The 17,612-nt window shown below is 47.5% G+C and overlaps 7 protein-coding genes across 7 annotated transcripts; 3 read left to right on the top strand and 4 right to left on the bottom strand.

The window, feature by feature from the left end:
- Window positions 1–295: 295 nt before the first annotated feature.
- Window positions 296–6,905, bottom strand: N7516_001326 (polyketide synthase; the record flags this gene model as incomplete). Its single annotated transcript, XM_057214048.1, has 8 exons — window positions 296–3,572; window positions 3,617–4,203; window positions 4,271–4,476; window positions 4,542–4,865; window positions 4,921–5,114; window positions 5,199–6,160; window positions 6,234–6,531; window positions 6,616–6,905. 8 exons carry the CDS (start codon window positions 6,903–6,905, stop codon window positions 296–298), a joined length of 6,138 nt encoding a protein of 2,045 aa, XP_057075931.1.
- A 479-nt stretch (window positions 6,906–7,384) lies between these two features.
- On the top strand, window positions 7,385–8,175 carry N7516_001325 (uncharacterized protein; the record flags this gene model as incomplete). The annotated part of the gene is made up of 5 exons (XM_057214047.1): window positions 7,385–7,422; window positions 7,483–7,559; window positions 7,618–7,674; window positions 7,736–7,958; window positions 8,043–8,175. 5 exons carry the CDS (start codon window positions 7,385–7,387, stop codon window positions 8,173–8,175), a joined length of 528 nt encoding a protein of 175 aa, XP_057075930.1.
- Window positions 8,176–8,839: 664 nt separating this feature from the next.
- Window positions 8,840–10,418, top strand: N7516_001324 (MCT family MFS transporter; the record flags this gene model as incomplete). Its single annotated transcript, XM_057214046.1, has 5 exons — window positions 8,840–9,041; window positions 9,105–9,211; window positions 9,277–9,451; window positions 9,519–9,927; window positions 9,989–10,418. The coding sequence occupies 5 exons, from the start codon at window positions 8,840–8,842 to the stop codon at window positions 10,416–10,418; spliced, it is 1,323 nt and encodes a 440-aa protein (XP_057075929.1).
- A 520-nt stretch (window positions 10,419–10,938) lies between these two features.
- Window positions 10,939–12,997, bottom strand: N7516_001323 (Zn(II)2Cys6 transcription factor; the record flags this gene model as incomplete). Its single annotated transcript, XM_057214045.1, has 3 exons — window positions 10,939–11,967; window positions 12,037–12,495; window positions 12,557–12,997. 3 exons carry the CDS (start codon window positions 12,995–12,997, stop codon window positions 10,939–10,941), a joined length of 1,929 nt encoding a protein of 642 aa, XP_057075928.1.
- Window positions 12,998–13,301: 304 nt separating this feature from the next.
- On the bottom strand, window positions 13,302–13,767 carry N7516_001322 (uncharacterized protein; the record flags this gene model as incomplete). Its single annotated transcript, XM_057214044.1, is given in 2 exon segments — window positions 13,302–13,657; window positions 13,668–13,767. 2 exon segments carry the CDS (start codon window positions 13,765–13,767, stop codon window positions 13,302–13,304), a joined length of 456 nt encoding a protein of 151 aa, XP_057075927.1.
- Window positions 13,768–13,872: 105 nt separating this feature from the next.
- Window positions 13,873–14,836, top strand: N7516_001321 (O-methyltransferase; the record flags this gene model as incomplete). Its single annotated transcript, XM_057214043.1, has 3 exons — window positions 13,873–13,902; window positions 13,967–14,719; window positions 14,789–14,836. 3 exons carry the CDS (start codon window positions 13,873–13,875, stop codon window positions 14,834–14,836), a joined length of 831 nt encoding a protein of 276 aa, XP_057075926.1.
- Window positions 14,837–15,861: 1,025 nt separating this feature from the next.
- Window positions 15,862–17,558, bottom strand: N7516_001320 (uncharacterized protein; the record flags this gene model as incomplete). Its single annotated transcript, XM_057214042.1, has 4 exons — window positions 15,862–16,871; window positions 16,942–17,168; window positions 17,234–17,409; window positions 17,538–17,558. The coding sequence occupies 4 exons, from the start codon at window positions 17,556–17,558 to the stop codon at window positions 15,862–15,864; spliced, it is 1,434 nt and encodes a 477-aa protein (XP_057075925.1).
- Window positions 17,559–17,612: the final 54 nt, after the last annotated feature.

Here is a 17,612-nt window from a genome sequence, read left to right as displayed (position 1 = left end):
TTCATATACCGTCTTTTATATAGAGGTACAAAATTCCGCCCAACACTTCGGAGGTCCCTCTGTACTAGCTATATATAGCTAGTAATACTTGGGGTAACAGATTATATGACATTCTGAGAATATCAAACAATAACCATGCTTGGTGACCCTGGTTCCTTCGTACTACCCTCTCTACAATGCAGGTGTTGTTTATGATTGTTCAACTTATATGTCATGTATATTGTAAACTAACACGAAAAAAGTAATTATCGACACATTCAATGAATTCCCATTATAAGGAACTACAGAATATACGTCAGCCACTCATCAAAAATCCCTGAATTTCCTCTCCTAGTCGCTTGGCGTGTTCGCTTTGCATCATAGAGAAATGATTAGCCCCATAAATCCGGGACAATGCTATATTCGTCATAGGCAAGAGAGAGTCCCAACCTGCCGGGCCGAAATCCTCTCTTTCCATCGTAAGAAATTTCAAACCTTCCGGATCATCGGTTCTTGCTTCAAACTTTGGCTCAAGATGTTTGTCGATGGCGTCACAGGCCCAGATGATTTGCGTTTTCGGAGCATCAATACTAGGTACGAATGGGGTGGCATGGTAGTTATGAAGGCTGTTGATACAGGCTTCAAAGTGTGGAATGAGCCATTTGGGCACTTCCTTCTTCACCCCGTTGACATTGCCGAGCAACCCAATCTGGTCGCAATATTCGAAGTATCGACGTGGTAGGTAATCAAGACCTCTAGGGACGGGACAGTCAATGAGAATCAAATCGGTAACAGTCTCGCCGACGGAAGTAAGTTGCTGGGCGACATGATATGCGAAGATACCACCGACGGACCATCCACCTAGGGCATAAGGGCCATGAGGCTGACGTTTGCGAATCTCGCGGACGTACAGCTCAGAGACCACCTCAATGTCGCAATTGTAGAGCTCAGGGGCTTTCATAAAGGGGCAGTTTACTCCGACGACGGCTACCGAGGGATGGATCCGCGGAATAGCTGCATAGGATGAGCATGAACCGGAACCATCAGGTAGCAGAAAGAGAGACTTGGCCGTTGATGACAGGGCGGGATTCCCTTGGAGCAGAAGAGAAGTCGCGGACAATACTGGTGGAGACTGTTGGCCACGCTCCGGGGTTGTCGCAGCAGAAGCCTCTTTGGCCGAGCAAGAGTCGCTCTTCACAGATAATTCTTCACAGCTCGGAGTATCCGATTCTGACTCCACGGTGTCGATAAACATCGAGTTTAAGATTGCATCATTGCCACCAAGAGATTTGTTTCCATCAGAAGACCCTGCATGTGAATCCTGCTTCCAGAATTTTTCGAGTGCTCCCATGGTTGGATAGTCCATGAAGATTGATGATTCATGAGCTAGTCCAAGCTCTTCTCGGAATCTGCTCGCACAAAGCAGTGAAAGAAGCGAATCAAGGCCTAGGTCTGCAAATCCAGCCCCTGGACCGAGTTCTGCGATGGGGACGCCGCTCTCTTCAGAGATAATTTGGAGAGCCGCTGACCAAGAATCTGTCTGATCCCCATCATGAGCGGCAATCGAGGCGCTAATATTAGAATTGACAGTTCCGGTGGGCGCAGTATTTAAATAGGAAGACGATTGAGTTCGGGTATGCAAAGTTCCCCCGGCTGGACTGCCTGTCTTGGTGTCATCGCGCATGTGGACAATATAGTCCATGAGTCTCCGAGGAACACCTTGAGCCTTGACTCCCTTGTAACGCGCAACCAATTCCTTGTTTTTAAAGACGAATACACTGCCATGATACATACCATCGTTACTGGGACCTGTCATTTGAACATAGGCTTGGTAGGTAGCAGTCATTGGCATTGGTTTATAGAAGTGCAAAGACGACCATCCGTGGTTGACAAAGACCTCCTTGGTGAGATCAGCCTCATCGTTCGCGTTCATTATAAAGAGAGCAGGTTGTCCAAGATTGTCGATCAGGTGCGGATTGACGTAGTAAGTCCCGTTCGGGCTGTGAGTGTTCCCAAATTGGACAGTTGCCACAGCTTCGCGATTGCGGCTGTCCAGCAAGACGGATGACACTCCCATGAACTGGGAATCATACTGTGCGAGGGACGATACCAATTGGTAGCCCGTCTTCCCAGTAAGCTTCTGAACTCCCTCGTCGGTGTGAAGCCTATCAGAGACCGACTTCATTCGCTCCAGTACAGGCGCGGCCTGGTGTTGGGCCTCTGTATGTGCTTGCATTGCATTGGGGAAAGTCATGCCGGCTTCGGCGTGCTTGGTAATTTTCCTTCCCTCAGGAGTCACGCTCCAGAATTCCACCGCTGCCTTGAATGTCTTGCGATTAAGCGAAACATGGCAGCGAAGCAACTGCGGACCTGTACCCTTTGTCTTTGTGACAAAAGGTCGCTGAACATCCATATGCTGAAGATCCACCAGACTTGCCTCCAGCTCCGGTTGCTGCTTGCGAAGATAGTCACCAATAACCAGAGCCATTTCAGCATAAATGGATGGTGTCACCAGAGGAACATTGTTAACGCAATGTCCACGGACAAAGCAATCCATATCTTCGCGGAGAACATCTGTCTCACCGACAACGACCACGTCGTTACCGTCATCTTTCTCCTCCACCAATTTGTGAACACATGTTGTCGATAGCCCTTGAGCGGCTGGAAGGTATCGGGGTTCACCCTTGTGGAGAGTCCAATCATTGGCGTACTGTATCCAGTAGTTCTTTAAGTCCCAGTTGTACGACGGAAGGCGGAGGACAGAGACAGCGTGGGCAAAATCACGATGGTATTCACCCCAGCGGATGTCAATGCCAGACTCATATAGAGCAGCTAAGCTAGCCGATAAAATCTTCCATGTATCCTTGTTCCGCTGCAACGTCGGCAAAGTCGTCGTTTTGGGTCCGAGGTTGGTTCGAAGAAGTCCCGAAACAATTGGGTGGGCACCAATCTCAATCCAGATGGTGCTTTCCTTGATTGTACTCTTCATTGATTGATCAAGTCCAGCAGCAAAATTAACTGTCTCCCTACAGTGCAGGGCGAGGTACCCCGCTCCAAACGATTCCTTCGAAGTGAGGACCTCACCAAGCAAGGGGGAAATGACGGGAAACTTGGGTTCATTGAATTTCACCGCCTGTATGCTGGCTCGGAACATGTCGAGAATGGGCTGCATTTGGGATGAGTGGAAGGCAAATGGAACTTGGAGTTTTGTTTTTCTTAATCCAGCATTCTCAGGCGCATTCAGACATTGTAGCACCTGCTCAATCTGACCGGCTGTACCACTCAGGACAGTTTCAGAGGGCGAGTTAATGCAGGCAATTTCGTATTCAAGACCTTCGCAAATAATGTTGATGTTTTTGACGGAAGTGCTGACCGCTAACATGGCGTGTGTGTTGGACGGGATGTGGTCCTGTATCAACTGTGCTCTTGTACCGACCAGGAAAATGGTATCAGCTTCAGATAGCACACCCGCAATGTTCAAAGCAGCATATTCTCCGAGGCTGTGGCCAACCGCTGCGCTGGGCTGGACCCCCAAGACTGCCACAGCTTCGCCATAGCCATCTGTATGCATGTGGTTGCCACCTGGACAACCACTGGGGATAGTTGGGTGATGTCCCCCTCGGTCTGATGAACTAACGGCATAATTGAAGGGAATCCTAGTGCCTGTGAGAGGCCATCGAATCGATGCAGATCAGCGCAAAAATATCTAAAATGAAGCAAATCTCGTCCCATTCCAAGGTACTGCGATCCTTGTCCCGTGAACGCAAACGCTACAGGTTGCAGTGCCCGCACCTTGCGATGAACATTAGGCGACGTCAGTTTGCTTTCTAATGAGACGGAAATATCCTCCAGTTGCGACCCGGCCACCATGACACGGAAGGGATTGTGCATACGGCGAGCGGTTGTTGTGTAGGATAGGCTTGCGAGAGAGGGTTTCTTGTCTTTGAGATATGACAGAAGAGAGTTGATGTTCGCGAGAAGAGCAGTGCTGGACTTGGCACTTATCGCCACAAGATGCGTAGACCGGGGGTCAATGGTGGTCGAGGCCTGCTTATCCAAGAATATCGGGCTGTCTTCAATCAGCACAGAACTGTTACCACCTGCGGCTGAGAAATTGTTGATCATGACCCGTCGCACCCCTCCATCTGGGCGTGTCCAAGGAGTAGGGCTTTTGGCGATGTGGATGTTTCGCTGTTCCATATCGGTGGGGAACCCGCTATTGATCTGTTTGAAAAGTCAATTTACCTAAAATCGCGTTATATAGCGGGTTTAATGGGCATAGTTTGCTCACTTTCTTCTTGATTCCACAATGGGGAGGGATCTCATTTCTTTCCATCATCATAATAGATTTGATCAAGGCAATAACCCCAGATACTGATTCTCCGTGGCCAACATTTGCCTTCACCGAGCCTAGAAACAGCTTTTGCTCCTTGGTACGGGCTTTTGCCTCTGGCGGTGCAAAGACAGAGAGCACGGATTTCATCTCCCGTGCGTCACCTATGAGAGGACGATAAGCATAAGAATAAACTAAAAAGAAAGTAACCGAATATTAAAATACTCACCGGCCTGTGTTCCCGTTCCATGCATCTCAATGTAACTGACGCTGTACGGATCCACTGCAGCAGAACTGAGCACCTTCTCAAAGATAGCCTTTTGGGCCCCAATATGTGGACGGGTGATGCTCTCGGCCTCCGCAGAATGATTGGTATAAGCTCCGCGAATGATTGCGCAGATGGGATCATTGTCAGCTTTGGCATCTTCAAGTCGCTTGATGATCAAAGTGCAGACGCCTTCGCCTCTGCAATAGCCATCCGCATCGTCATCGAAAGTCTTGCAGTTTCCAGTTCTGGACAGGAAATGGCCGCGGTCCAGACCAGCCGAGATGTCTGTTTGGTTAACCTTTTAGTATAGATGGTTCGATTTGGACTCGTTTCCACCTACCAGGATTGGTCAACACATTTGTTCCCCCACAGAATGCGGTATCAATATCCCCCTTTAGCAAAGAGTTGCAAGCAAGGTGGAGACTAGCCAGGCTGGATGAACAAGCTGTGTCAATGCTGTAGCTGGGGCCACCAAATTTGTAGAAGAAATTCTGTCTTCCTGGGATGAAGGCGCGACAGGATCCCGGAATATAGCTAAGTAAGTAAGTTGTTAGCTTAGCTTTTTTCGATGACGAAAACAAAATCGAAGCAGGCATATTCTGATAGTCGGGAACATACTAGGTATCCACATCTTGGGAGCTATTAATCTCTCCCCAGTCATTGCTGGTTGTACCATAAAACACTCCGACCCTTTCGGACTGGGTTGAGGGTGTCGAATCTGGAACAAACCCAGCAGATTCCATTGCCTCATACGCAGTCATAAGCGACAGACGTTGAGCTGGGTCCATTTGGGGCGCCTCACGAGGACTAATCATGAAGAAGTTCGCATCGAATAAACCGGGTTGCTGTAACCAGCAGCCGTAAGGAGTGCCCATCGTGTTTTTCTTCTTCAAAGTAGGATCCACATGTGTTCGCACATCCCAGCGATTGCTGGGCGTGGTGCTTACAACGTCCCGGCCATCGTGCAGGAGCTCCCAAAATTCATCGTTGTCCTTCGCATCTGGGAATCGTCCAGAATATCCAATGATGGCTAATCTAGAATCGCCGAGCTTTCCTGTGACCCCGTCATCTGGAACAGTACTGCTAAAGCTCATCATTGGGTCCACCGTTACCTCAATCTGGCCCTGCTTTTGGATTCCGGAAGCAAGGCTTGGACCAATTAAGGTGGCAATCGGTAAAAGGCGACAACCTTGTTTCGCATTGCCAAGTGTTTGAGCCAGGGAAGCAACTATACGGTCCAAACGAAGTGGTTCTCGCAAGATTCCAGTGATCGAATTCTCAAGTGCCTCGCCAAAGTTAACGGCTGTGATCTCCTCGCCGTTAACACTCGAAATCATGTGGGAGTGACGTTCGAGTGAGGCAAATCTACTCTGTAGCGTCGGTCCCAGGATCATGTCAACATCTCGATTTTGATAGAGTGCGGGGGAATGGTATGGTGCGTAAATAGGGAGCTTGATAGACCTTTTCCCAGGAAGATACTTCGGACTAGTCAAGTCAAGCAGGATCTCTGGGGGCCCGCTCAATGTCAAGCTTGAATTGGCGTAAGTGCTGATGTAAACTGCAGACGTAGCTGGGAGGCCCTGTACAACCAAGCGTTAACAGCGATGATGCTGGCATTCGTCAAAATCTATATTAATTGACTATTTATCATACCTTCTCTTCATTGTAATGCTGCAAAGCCAACGTTGCAATATCAATCTCCAAGCCGGGGATCGAGGTGGCCCATGATGCAGCAGGGCCTTTCTCTAATTGAGGAGCGATCCTGTCAAGCACTTCTGAAACACAGAGACCTGTACGAAAGGCAACTAAGACTGTGTGTGCGGCAAGGGGAATGAGGTCTGTAACCGTTTTGCAGCAGCTCACAGCAGCTGCACTGAGCAGTCCAGTACAGAGACCCACTACCCAAGTGTTCTGGGGGTCAGGATACGATATCCCTGGGGCCGTCAAGTGACTGTTGGATTTTTTTCATCTCCGATTAGGACAGGTTCTCTTATAATGCTCATTGTACACAAAGATGGGCTATGTCCTAACTTACTTGATAAAACAAGCTAGCTGATAGGTAGATGCTAGTGCTGTATCTAGGGCCGGAGGGATGCATGGGAATCTCTGGGTCCCTGCGAGAAGCTCTTGGAAGGTGATAAACCTGGGAAATCTGGTACGTGCATGCACCGGAAGCGTTCCGATCTCCTCTCGTAGACTGAAGGTGACTCGTTCGAAGAATGTTGTGAGAAGGGGGTTGCTCTTGATGGCCACCAGAGAGGCTAGACCGCTCAAATAGTCGCATGTAAGATCTCCGAAGACAATAACTTGGTTCTGTTCCGGCATGATTGATGATTTCTACTGTACTGTTTGTCTTTCCCGATGCATGGGAGACTGACTCCAGTGACTCTTTTATAGCTTCCAAGTTCACTCATAAAATTACATTTTCCTATTCAAAGTCCGGATTGTTGGACTCGGTGACCCGGGGGCCAAAATGATAAGATTCCTTCTCCTTGGCGCGGATACCTCGGCATGGCCCCGAGCCAGGTCTCTGAACACCTCGGGGGATTATAACATTACGCATATTTCTATCCATGGGAATTTGTACCAAACATTAAACACTTGACATCTCGAATTCCTTACTAATTCGTCGTGACTCCCCAACATCGCGCGTACCCTAGGACTCGGAGACCTGCTCGCCGTTTCATCATTCAGTTGGCAGTGCCAGGTTGATGATCACCAGTGTCATTTGCAATCTGGATATATAAGAGCCCGATAATTTTACAAGCTTGGATCGAACACTTTATAATTCACCTTTCAAAAACATGGCAACTACTATTGCGGGTCTGTTGGAGCGAAACAAGTATGTTCCGACTCTTTTGGCTTTTGCCATTGGGTTTAAACCAAGTTAAATGTTATACAGAGCTGTCAATCATACACCTCTCCCTTCTATCGCAGAGAGAAAGGGACATGGTGGAGCTCCACCTCGCACTGTGATCGGTAAGCATAACCTAGGGCTGCCATTATCGAAATTTATTGACATCTATTTCCATGCTAGTTACCTGTTGTGACCCCCGATGCGTTCCCGAGAATTTTTTTAATCTAAAAGCAGGAGGTACGTGAAATCATTCAGGCCAAAGGAGCAACCGAAAGGCAGTTCATTCACATATTTCCAGAAGTTGTTGTCCACCGGAATGCTGGAGGAAACATCCGCCATGCCCTCCGAGATATCCTAATTCTGGATGCACTAGTCAAGCTTGAAGAAATTGCCATTGTCCACCATACCGACTGCGGCACTCTGCGCTTTACGGACGAGCAGCTCCGAACTGCCTTGAAGAAACAAACCAATGAGACACACTGGGCCAAGATTGAGGCGATGGAATTTGGCGCGGCTTCGGGGTAAGCTGATCTCTTTGGCCCTTTTGGGTAAGCCATTTTGAGTAAAAAGTAAAGATGGGCTGACATAGATTGGGAACACTCCAGGATTGAAGAGAATCTGAAAGGAGACCTTGAGTGGGTTCACGGAAACCCCCTGCTGAGGGAGGCGCTAAAGGAAGGTACTCAGGGCTTCATCTTTGACCTTAAGAGTGGAAAGGTGGAGAAAGTCGTACTTTAGTTTGTCAATGTACCAAGCACTATTGCCGGTCAAATTCTTGAGGCCTTTGTGAATAACAAAGGTGAAACAAATGAATAAAACAGAGTACGGCGAATGACAACTGTTCTAAGCCCGAGACAAAAGAGATACATCCTAGATATCCCTCACATTAGGGAATACTATCTCTTGACACTTTGATTTATTGGCTACTTGAAAGAACGAAAAAATAATATGCAAGGGTCTCAGTGGTGTGTGGTATAGATAGGAAGAAGGGAATAGAGGAAAGGTTAAGCTCCTCCGGAGTGGTCAGTGATCACATACCCGAACTCCAACACTATCTTACAGATCCTTGTTTAATTTGGTGAGGAACAGGTCCAACAGATTCAGGTGATGAGTATTCTATTAGATCCTGGTGCTTCTCGGGGCCTGAGCTAGAGGTCTCAGTTAATCTTGGAAGTCTGAAGTGGCCGTTCGGTCGTTCGGTCGTTCGGCTGTTGAACGAACTGCCGCACGGGAGTATATTTCTTAGACTTCCACATCCACCCAGAGCATTCATCAAAACCATTTGTCCCTAAATATTACCCAAACTAAGGCCTCAGTTGGAAATCACCAGATTCAAAAGAAATTCAAACCAGAAAAAGAGGCTGCTTCGTTATCGCCTGGAATTATCCTACGGAAATACAAAATGTCGACGGATGGTACCCTTACAGAAACACATGATGCCTTCCAGATAAATGCTACAAATAGCCCAGACTCGGAAAAAAAAATTCAAAGAGAAGTTATCCCGGAATGGAAAAAGAGTAAGGCCCCTGATGGTGGACTGGCTGCTTGGTCTGTGGTCCTAGGATCATGGTGTGTGCTATTCTGCACCTTTGGATGGATCAACAGTACGAACAAACCCCTACCACTGAGAAGTTCAAATGCCCTTTGTACCATATTGACAAAGACAGGTGTTGGAGTTTTCCAGAATTACTACAAGTCGACTCTACTGAGCCAGTATTCGGCTAGCACAATTGCTTGGATTCCATCCTTGCAGATATTCTTCATGTACGCCATGGTAGGGTATTCCGATGCATTATCCTCCCTTGTACTCAGTTTGCTAATCTATTCATTCTCAACTAGGGCCCTGTGTCCGGACATTTGTACGACAACTATGGACCCCGTTATTCAGTCCTATTCGGATCGCTTCTTCACGTTTTCGGTCTGATGATGTGTTCTATCTCGACGAAATACTATCAAATATTGCTCTCACAAGGTGTATGTAGCGCTATTGGGGTCTCAATCATCTTCCAACCCGGTAAGCAAGAGCTTCCAGTGGTATGTCGACTCAAATGATAGTAGCTGATACTTGCCGACTATTCTAGCGACCAGTGTCATTCCAGGTTGGTTTGACAAGAAACGTGGCACAGCTTACGGCCTAATGTCCACCGGGTCTAGTGTTGGGGGCGTAATCTTTCCAATCATGATACAACGGTTGATTCTGGAAGTGGGATTTGCGTGGGCGATGCGTGCTGGAGCTTTTGTGATCTTGTTTCTGCTTACCATCGCTAACTTGACAATCCAATCCCGTTTACCTCCGTCACCACGACCTGTGTCACGGGCTGTGTTAACACAACCATTGAAAGAGACGAAGATGCTGCTTGTTATCGCAGGGTTTACTCTGCTGACCTTTGGAGTTTATATCCCCATTGATTACCTGGTCGTTGAGGGACTCGCGAGTGGCATCAGTACCAACCTTTCTCAGTACTTGCTGGCGATACTGAATGCTGGAAGGTACGCGTGAAACTAGCTCTGTTCCCCCCCGGTTGATATTCACTAAATCGTGTTACTGAAGCTTCTTTGGCCGCCTTGGAGCTGGCATGATGGCTGACCGAATTGGGACATACAATGTGTTCGCCGTGGTATGCTATCTAGCTGGAATATTTATTCTTGCCATTTGGATCCCTGCCACCAGCGCCGCGGGGACTATTGTATTCGCCGTTCTTTTTGGATGTTGCTCAGGCGCATATGTCTCGCTAGCAGCAGCGCTTGTGGTCAAGATATCACCCTTGCCGCAGATCGGGTACCGAGTAGGCTTGATTTTCCTCTTCGCTTCCATAGGCGGATTAACGACCAATCCTATTGCTGGTGCTATTCTATCTCATGACAACGGGTCCTATCTTGGAATGAAAGTGTTTGCTGGAGTTCTTCTGCTGGCTGGGACAACCTGTGTTTTCGGGACTCGATTGCTGCACACCGGATTCAAATTGGTTGCGAAATTCTGAGTTGATTTGGCCAGGTTGATGCCATGTATAGTGACAGAAATCTCGTGTACAGCAAGGTATGGTATAGATGACAGATGTGTATGACTCTAACTAACTAAAATGACAGAAATCTACTATGTGACAATTTGTGCGGACATCAATGGCTAAGCTCAACACAAGTTTTTTGCATGGGCCCGCATCTAAAGCGGTCTATGTCTATGTATTTTCCGAGGTGTTGTTGAATACTCGGTTCCCAGCCATAAGATAAACCTATAGGCTTAATTAACATAATATATATAACTATGGATGCCGACTCTAGATAGCAAGTACGAAAGAACAGATTAAGACCCGGTCTCTAATTATTTAAATGAAAATCCATACTATATACTTATCAAGAAGGCAATACTATGTAACTCTGCTATAATTTCACATCCTTGGCCCGTAAGTGCAAAGTTATACAGCGGCCAAAATTCAGAAACCTGATTTTTAGCGTTTCTGCCTAGTTATACCTAGGGGTTCCAATCTGGAAAGCAGATCGAATCTAAATTCCAATCCATAGCATCTTCGAACCCCAGAATGCTGCTAGGGATCGCTTCCCCCGAAGATCACCCCCCCGAGGTCCTGTGATTTCGGCAACCGTTAAATTGGTTGGGATGTGCGCGGAAGTGAATGGACTCGAGAAAGAACATCGTATGTTGAGTGCTTTTTCTCGGAGCTTTCGTAATACGTTCCATTTCAGACCAGGACTCGGCCAGCTGGGATCCTCCACCAAATTGAACGACTTGTCGACCACCTGCCACGCTCGATCAGCGCAGTGGACTTCAGGCCGAACACAAAGATGCCACAGTGCATATGTCAAGAGATGATATTGCGTAAACGTCGAGAAGAGCCAATGGAAGTTACTCAGAAGTTCATCCGTTTTTAGTTCGTTGCCAATCTCAATCGTGTCACACGCCAGCAAAAGCGTCTGTTCAGTGGCTCGTGATGCTGACTCCTCCGCACTGAGTCCTCGAAGGTATTGCTGGCGAACGAAGATACTGAGCTTTCCCATAAGTACCTGGCCCAATAATAGTGCTGATTTTTGAATGGGAATGTTAGGATCACAATGCTGCAAATAGCGATCTTTTATGCGTGCCGTGATGGTTCTTAAAAGCTGCTCTAAGCTAGTCATTTTGTCATCCCCATTGAGCACAGCCACGGAAAGTCGAGAAACTTGTTGAAGTGCTTGATTCATCTCGGCAGCGACCAGGAACATGGTCATCTCTGTCCACTGTGGCTTTGAAGTCGGGGCCGCTTCCATGTTGGGTGAAATATCACGGTCGTCTATGTTGAGGGGAAGCTTCGTATTAGAGAAGCCACCAAACCCATTAGTCGAGAGAGCATGGTCTTCAGCAACTCGCGCATCGCATCCAATAATCTGATACCATAACCGACGACGAATCTCGCATTCTAGTGGTGGGAGATCAAAACGTTCTCCATCGCGGTGTAGGCCCATCCATTGTGCTGTTCGGAGAAGTATACCGTTCAACGTCCATCCAGATCTACCACAATTGTGATTCCGATAACAAAGCTGACACCGAGTAGTTAGCACTCATACCAAATGCGAGCCAAGTGCTCTCAAGGGGGCGGCTAGATTTACCAAATAAATCGATATTGCTTGCAGCGAGACAATGGTGGGGGAATCCAGGAATGCAGCCGAATGCAAAGAGACCTCCAAGCCTCGTTGAAATCTTTTGAGAACAGACTGCCGGTCCTCGCCAAAGATCATATGAGAGTCTGCCTGGCGCAGGCTTGTAACTGCAGCAAAGTAAATGGAGAACAGAAGAGCATTGAGGTCTTTCGAAGCAGCTTTCGGGTTATTGATGGCAGCAAATACAGCAGGTTGCGTTGTCGGGATGTGAAGTACTTTGAGAAGAACGTCCACGTTGTTCAAGAAGACTTGCCAGAGGTGTGTTGCTTGCCCTCGAGATGGGAAGAGAGAAATTGCGTCGGCAGCCAACTGGGGGTTGGAGATGAGGCCATCAAAGCCAATAATTGGGCTCGCCTCACTGTTGTTAGTGCTTGCTGGTGTGTCAATGGCGGATTGAAGCTCGCTCTCCTGCTTGCAGTAATTGTAAGTCCATGTTTCTGGTGAGTAATTGATGTTGTGGTCCGCTGACCTTCTCCAGGACGCGTGAGAAGAGCAACTCGTTAACGTATCGGGTAGATGTGCCATCTTTCACCAAAAAGCCTTCTGTCAGCGCAGTATGATCGCCGGCTGAAACCGAGGTATTGATATCTGTACCACGCGGTTGTGACGAGAGAGAGGATGATCTGCTAGTTATATCGGGGGATTCTCTATTGTTGATCGCAGTGATAGCTCGTTCCGGCATCCCCGGGCGGGTTCTCCCGGTAGATGAATTTTTCGAGCGACGTTTAGTTCGTCCTGGGCCTGGATATTGGCAAGGAACATTTATTCGAAGGCAGGTTGAACAGGGCATGGCCCGGTCACAACGAACCTTGCGCTCATGGCAGCGCAGACATGATCGCTCCACGTCATAGCGCCTTGCAACGAGTTGCTGGGGCGATCGGTCGCCAGTTTGCTGTGCTGACCGCTCCATGATCGAACAAATTAGTTGATCGGGGTGTCTTTTGGCAAAGTGTTTCAGTGTCGGGAATTCGATGTGCCCAGCTATTCAATGACCGAAACGGCGGTGCATGTATCGACGATCAAGAATCCGGCCCCAAAGCCAACGAAACACGTGATAAAAGGCCGATTGGACAAATATTGCAATTCCTTGAGTGGAAAAGTACCAAGGAATTATCTGCGTAGAAATTCTAAGGCAATGCTCAACCCATGTGGCGCTGGCTATATCCTGATTAAGCCGAACTACCGAACTACCGAACAATCAAGTGGGCCATGTATCATGACCTGCAATCCTCCGGCAGCTCGTTAGAAACCACTTCGAGATCACCGTTCCAACCCGTCAGGGTAGCAACCATCCATTCCCGCCAGCGGCACCGGTTTGTCGTGCAGACTACAACTCCCCAACCTCGCTTGTATCCGCCCTCCGAGGGTAAGATGCGGTTGTTTCCCTCTTGCCCGCCCTTTCTCTTGACCAGCAGCGCAAGCTCCTCGAAGCCGTAGCTGCTGTAGGGGGGGTTGTCGTACCCACCAGTCCCCCGAGACCCCTGGGCCCCGAGGTATTCGACCCAATTCCCGAATAATCCCTGCAACCACCTCGGTCGCTCCTCTGGATCAATTGCCGTTCGATTTCGTACTGCACAAACGTAGGGCTTGACCTCTTACTCTGTTCCTCTGCGTAGACCCGTGGAGTAAGGTTTCCAGGTCCTTGCGCTTTAAATTATATTTGATGGAACTCCCTCCCATTGCGTAGGCTTTCGAACAACCAGGACTTGCGTCTAGCACTGCGAACGGAGTTATTTCATTACATTCCACGCTTCTTTCAATCTTTATTTTCTCTTCACCTTAAATATGACGGCGACTAAACGCTCAGAATACACGGTATCACTCTCCCGGAATTGTATTTCCAATATCAACATATAAATTGACGAATGATCAAAACCAGCGCGAAGAGGGCAGCGAAGTGAAACTCCTGCACTTTATTTTTGGACAACCCAACATCGATCAGATCCGCGGTCATCCCGACAAAGTCCTGAATCTCATTGAAGAATTCGGCCAGCAATATTGGTTCGCCAATGTCGGCCATCCCAAAGGCGATATCGTCGTCAGCCTCATCGAAGAACTTCGACCTCGAAAGATGATTGAGCTCGGGGGCTACGTGGGCTATTCCGCCATCCTCTTCGGGGATGCCGTGCGCCGTCACGGGGGACAGCGATACATCAGTCTCGAGTTGAACCCTGAATTTGCTGCTGTAGCTAATATGCTCATTGAGCTGGCCGGCTTGCGGGATTTTGTGCACACGATCGTTGGCCGTAGCGATGAGTCGCTGCAAAAGCTCTACACGAGTGGAAAAGTCGAGCACGTGGAGCTCATGTTTATCGATCACTATAAGCCTGCCTACACTACCGATGTGCAACTTTGTGAAGAGCTAGGCATGATCTCGCCAGGCTCCGTCCTAGTTGCTGATAACGTGGTGTTCCCTGGGAACCCGCCTTATTTGAAGTATGTACGAAGTACTGTGGAAGAAAAGCGGGAAGTGGCACGATCTATGGAATCAGGAAGAACCTTCAACACGGAGGGATTTTCAGAGCGGACCATCTCCAAATATTTGGGCGCAGACTCTGCACCCAAGTTCGATGTGGTTGGAAATCCCAACTTGGTGTACCATAGTGTTCTGAACCAACCTGAAGGAGACCCGGTATGATTGTCTTTCATGCTTTGTGTTCTCCATATTTTCCTGTTTTACTCACATGCGTCCATTCTTTAGGATGCCCTTGAGATCACCAAGTGCGTGAGAATTGAAGAAGTTGCTTAATGCGCACTGACCATGACGCGTTCACCTACTGCTGCTCTTTGTTAACGTTAACATTGCAAAATACATATCGTGATAAAATACATGAATCGCCGAGAAATAAACATGACGCATCTTTCAAGGCTTCTTTACAGCACTATGATTTTCTTACTTGGTTTCTTTAGGATTGTAACTAGATATAATGATATCCACAGGAAAATAGTACCTGTTGAATAATATACTAAAAAAAACAATATATTAAACAGCACTTAAAAATGAATCTTTCGCCAGATATAGAAATGTAATTGTAAAACTGTCTAATCTTCTTTATGCCTAGGGATGAAGCTATATTTATGGCTTTATTTCCACCCCTATATATTCTACCGGCTTCTCACTAACTAAGATACATCTATAATAAGAAGTAAGAGATGGAATAAAGAAGAAGCGCAAAGAGCGGTGTCAGTACTGAGTCAGTACTGAGTACTGGATTTTCTAAGATTCCATTGACTGAATATTGCCCGAATTGCAATGCTATCCTGCGATGCAGGATACTCGAGGGTGTATGGGAGAATGTGTGATAGAGGCGTCAAACTGCATCGACGCCGCTAATCCCGTTTCCATAGGAGTTCTGCAACACTCAAAATCAATTCGGGTTTAGCTTTGAAAACGACCCAGATGCATGTTAATTATGAAGAATTAACTTGGGTTTTCAAAATCTTATATAGTTATCTAGAAGACGGAAGGAGGCGTTCATACTAGACCTTCAATTCCCCCCGGGAAGCATCTCCTTCTTTTCCACATCCCTCTCTCCTCTAGACCCAAGGGTTTTTACCTTTACTGTCTTTTTCGTTCTACCTAGTTACGACAGCATATCTCCTACTCACTGTCAACGCCCCTTTACAGCGCGGTTTATCTACTTCTAGCGATTGTCTTAACATAGTATTCTTGTTCTCGAAAGCTTCGTCCCTGTTCCGCAAGCCAAACTTTCCAAACATCTTAAAAAAGGTTAATTGCAGAGAAATGAGGGATTCCCTCGAATCTAGGCACGTCTAGTCAATCCGACACGCATGGCTGAAGTCATCTCCTCCAGGAACAGTTTCCACTTTCGCTTCCAAAACATCATATATAGGTATGTCTTGCAGAACCTTGACAATGTGATGTATGGTTGGGAGGCATTGCACATCACCGGGAGTGAAACTAAACGATCCCTGGTAGGCATGCCGCTTTTTTGGGTCATCAAGCAATTGAACCACTCGATTTGAAGCATCTTCAGCTTGATGATCTTCATTTCCTTCAGGCAGCGGTGACTTATTATAGGGCTCAAGCACAGCATACTCCGCATCAGCCATTCCAGGTTTCCCAACAGCCGGAACATAGCGATAAGTTAACAATCCCAAATCAGGGTTATGCTTAGCTGGAGCTTCCCGATAGAGTGCATCAGAACCATTCTCATCACTGATCTCGCTTCGATGCAACTGAGCCCAGCAAAGCCTCCCAAAGGCTGTACCACGCCATCTCAGTTCGACTGTATTGGAGCTGCCATCATCGACTGTCTCAATATCGCAGCCCAAGACAGGAGCGCCGAACTCATCGCGCCGAGAGACAATCGCATCGGCCAGGTTTTCAAACAAAATTGGAACGAATGTCCCAGGAACCACCTCTCCATTGGGAGAGTTGTATTGAGTCCCATGGATATACAGTCCGACACGGTCATATCCTGATCCACCTAGCCAAAACAAATTTTGGAACGAGGTGTGGATAAACGAGGCCTGTACCACTGTGTCAGGCAGAACAAATGAGAAAGACTCAGTCGGTAGAAGCCCTTCTAGATACGTCTTGGACGTGGCGAAACGAATAGACCGGACGATCTTCTGGGGTTGAGTACCAGGAAGTCCGCCAGTAATACTTCCATTGTCAGAATGGTAGGGTGTCGGCGATGGTCCAAATGAGATAGGCTGACGCCAATGCGATATCTTCTTGAAGGACTTCGCCTTTTGCAGAGCGTGACTGGAGTGATGAAATTCATCATGGCTGAAGCTGTAGTTGTCGAATTCGTGGGCTATGGCAGCATTTCAATGAGTGATGAACACGAAGTGGAGATTCGGCCTGAGCTGTATGTTTTGACTTACGAGAAAATCCCATTTTTCTTTGAACTTCCATCGGTTGACTGTTTATGCGAGAGGCTACCTGAATCCGCGTAGCTCGCTCTTTCCGGCACTTCTGATAGAGTGCAAGTCTCTCGGGAACTTCGTCCACAGTCGTACCGTATGGGAACAATACCCCGAGGGACACAGCATCTTCAATTGCTTGGGCGGCACCTTCTCCTCGGTGGGGTAGAAAAGGGTGGGCAGCGTCTCTTGAATGTTACTGGTTAGCAAAAAGAACAAAGAATATCTCGATTTTCAGCGGTTCTTTGCCTACCCAAGTAGAGCTAGTTTTCCATTAACCCATGTTGGTAATTCGGGCAAATCGAGCAGTGGCCAAATTCTGGTTTCATCCTCAGGGGCCTTTTCCAAGATTGCCTTGACTGGTAGTGCAAACTCGCTCGCAATAAGCAACATCAATTGCTTCTCTGAACCTTTTCCCTGTGCTGGAAGCTATTAGATTATGTAGATTGCCCGAAACAACAAAAGAATTATGAAAACGAAAAGGAAAACGGCCAAGTTTGTTTCTTCTGTCCGGCTTGTTTAATAAAGCCGACAAAATAAACACCGACATGACATACCTCGATGTGATTTGGATTCATGGGTTGGATGTAGATAGATACAATTTGTCGTCTTGTTACCTGCACAAGGATAGC

Source organism: Penicillium verrucosum (assembly GCF_028828655.1).
Source record: "Penicillium verrucosum strain IBT 35672 chromosome Unknown utg000001l_segment0_segment0, whole genome shotgun sequence".
Lineage (NCBI taxonomy): Eukaryota > Fungi > Ascomycota > Eurotiomycetes > Eurotiales > Aspergillaceae > Penicillium > Penicillium verrucosum.
The sequence above is the reverse complement of the archived record's forward strand: the minus strand, read 5'-3'. Positions and strand labels throughout refer to the sequence as shown.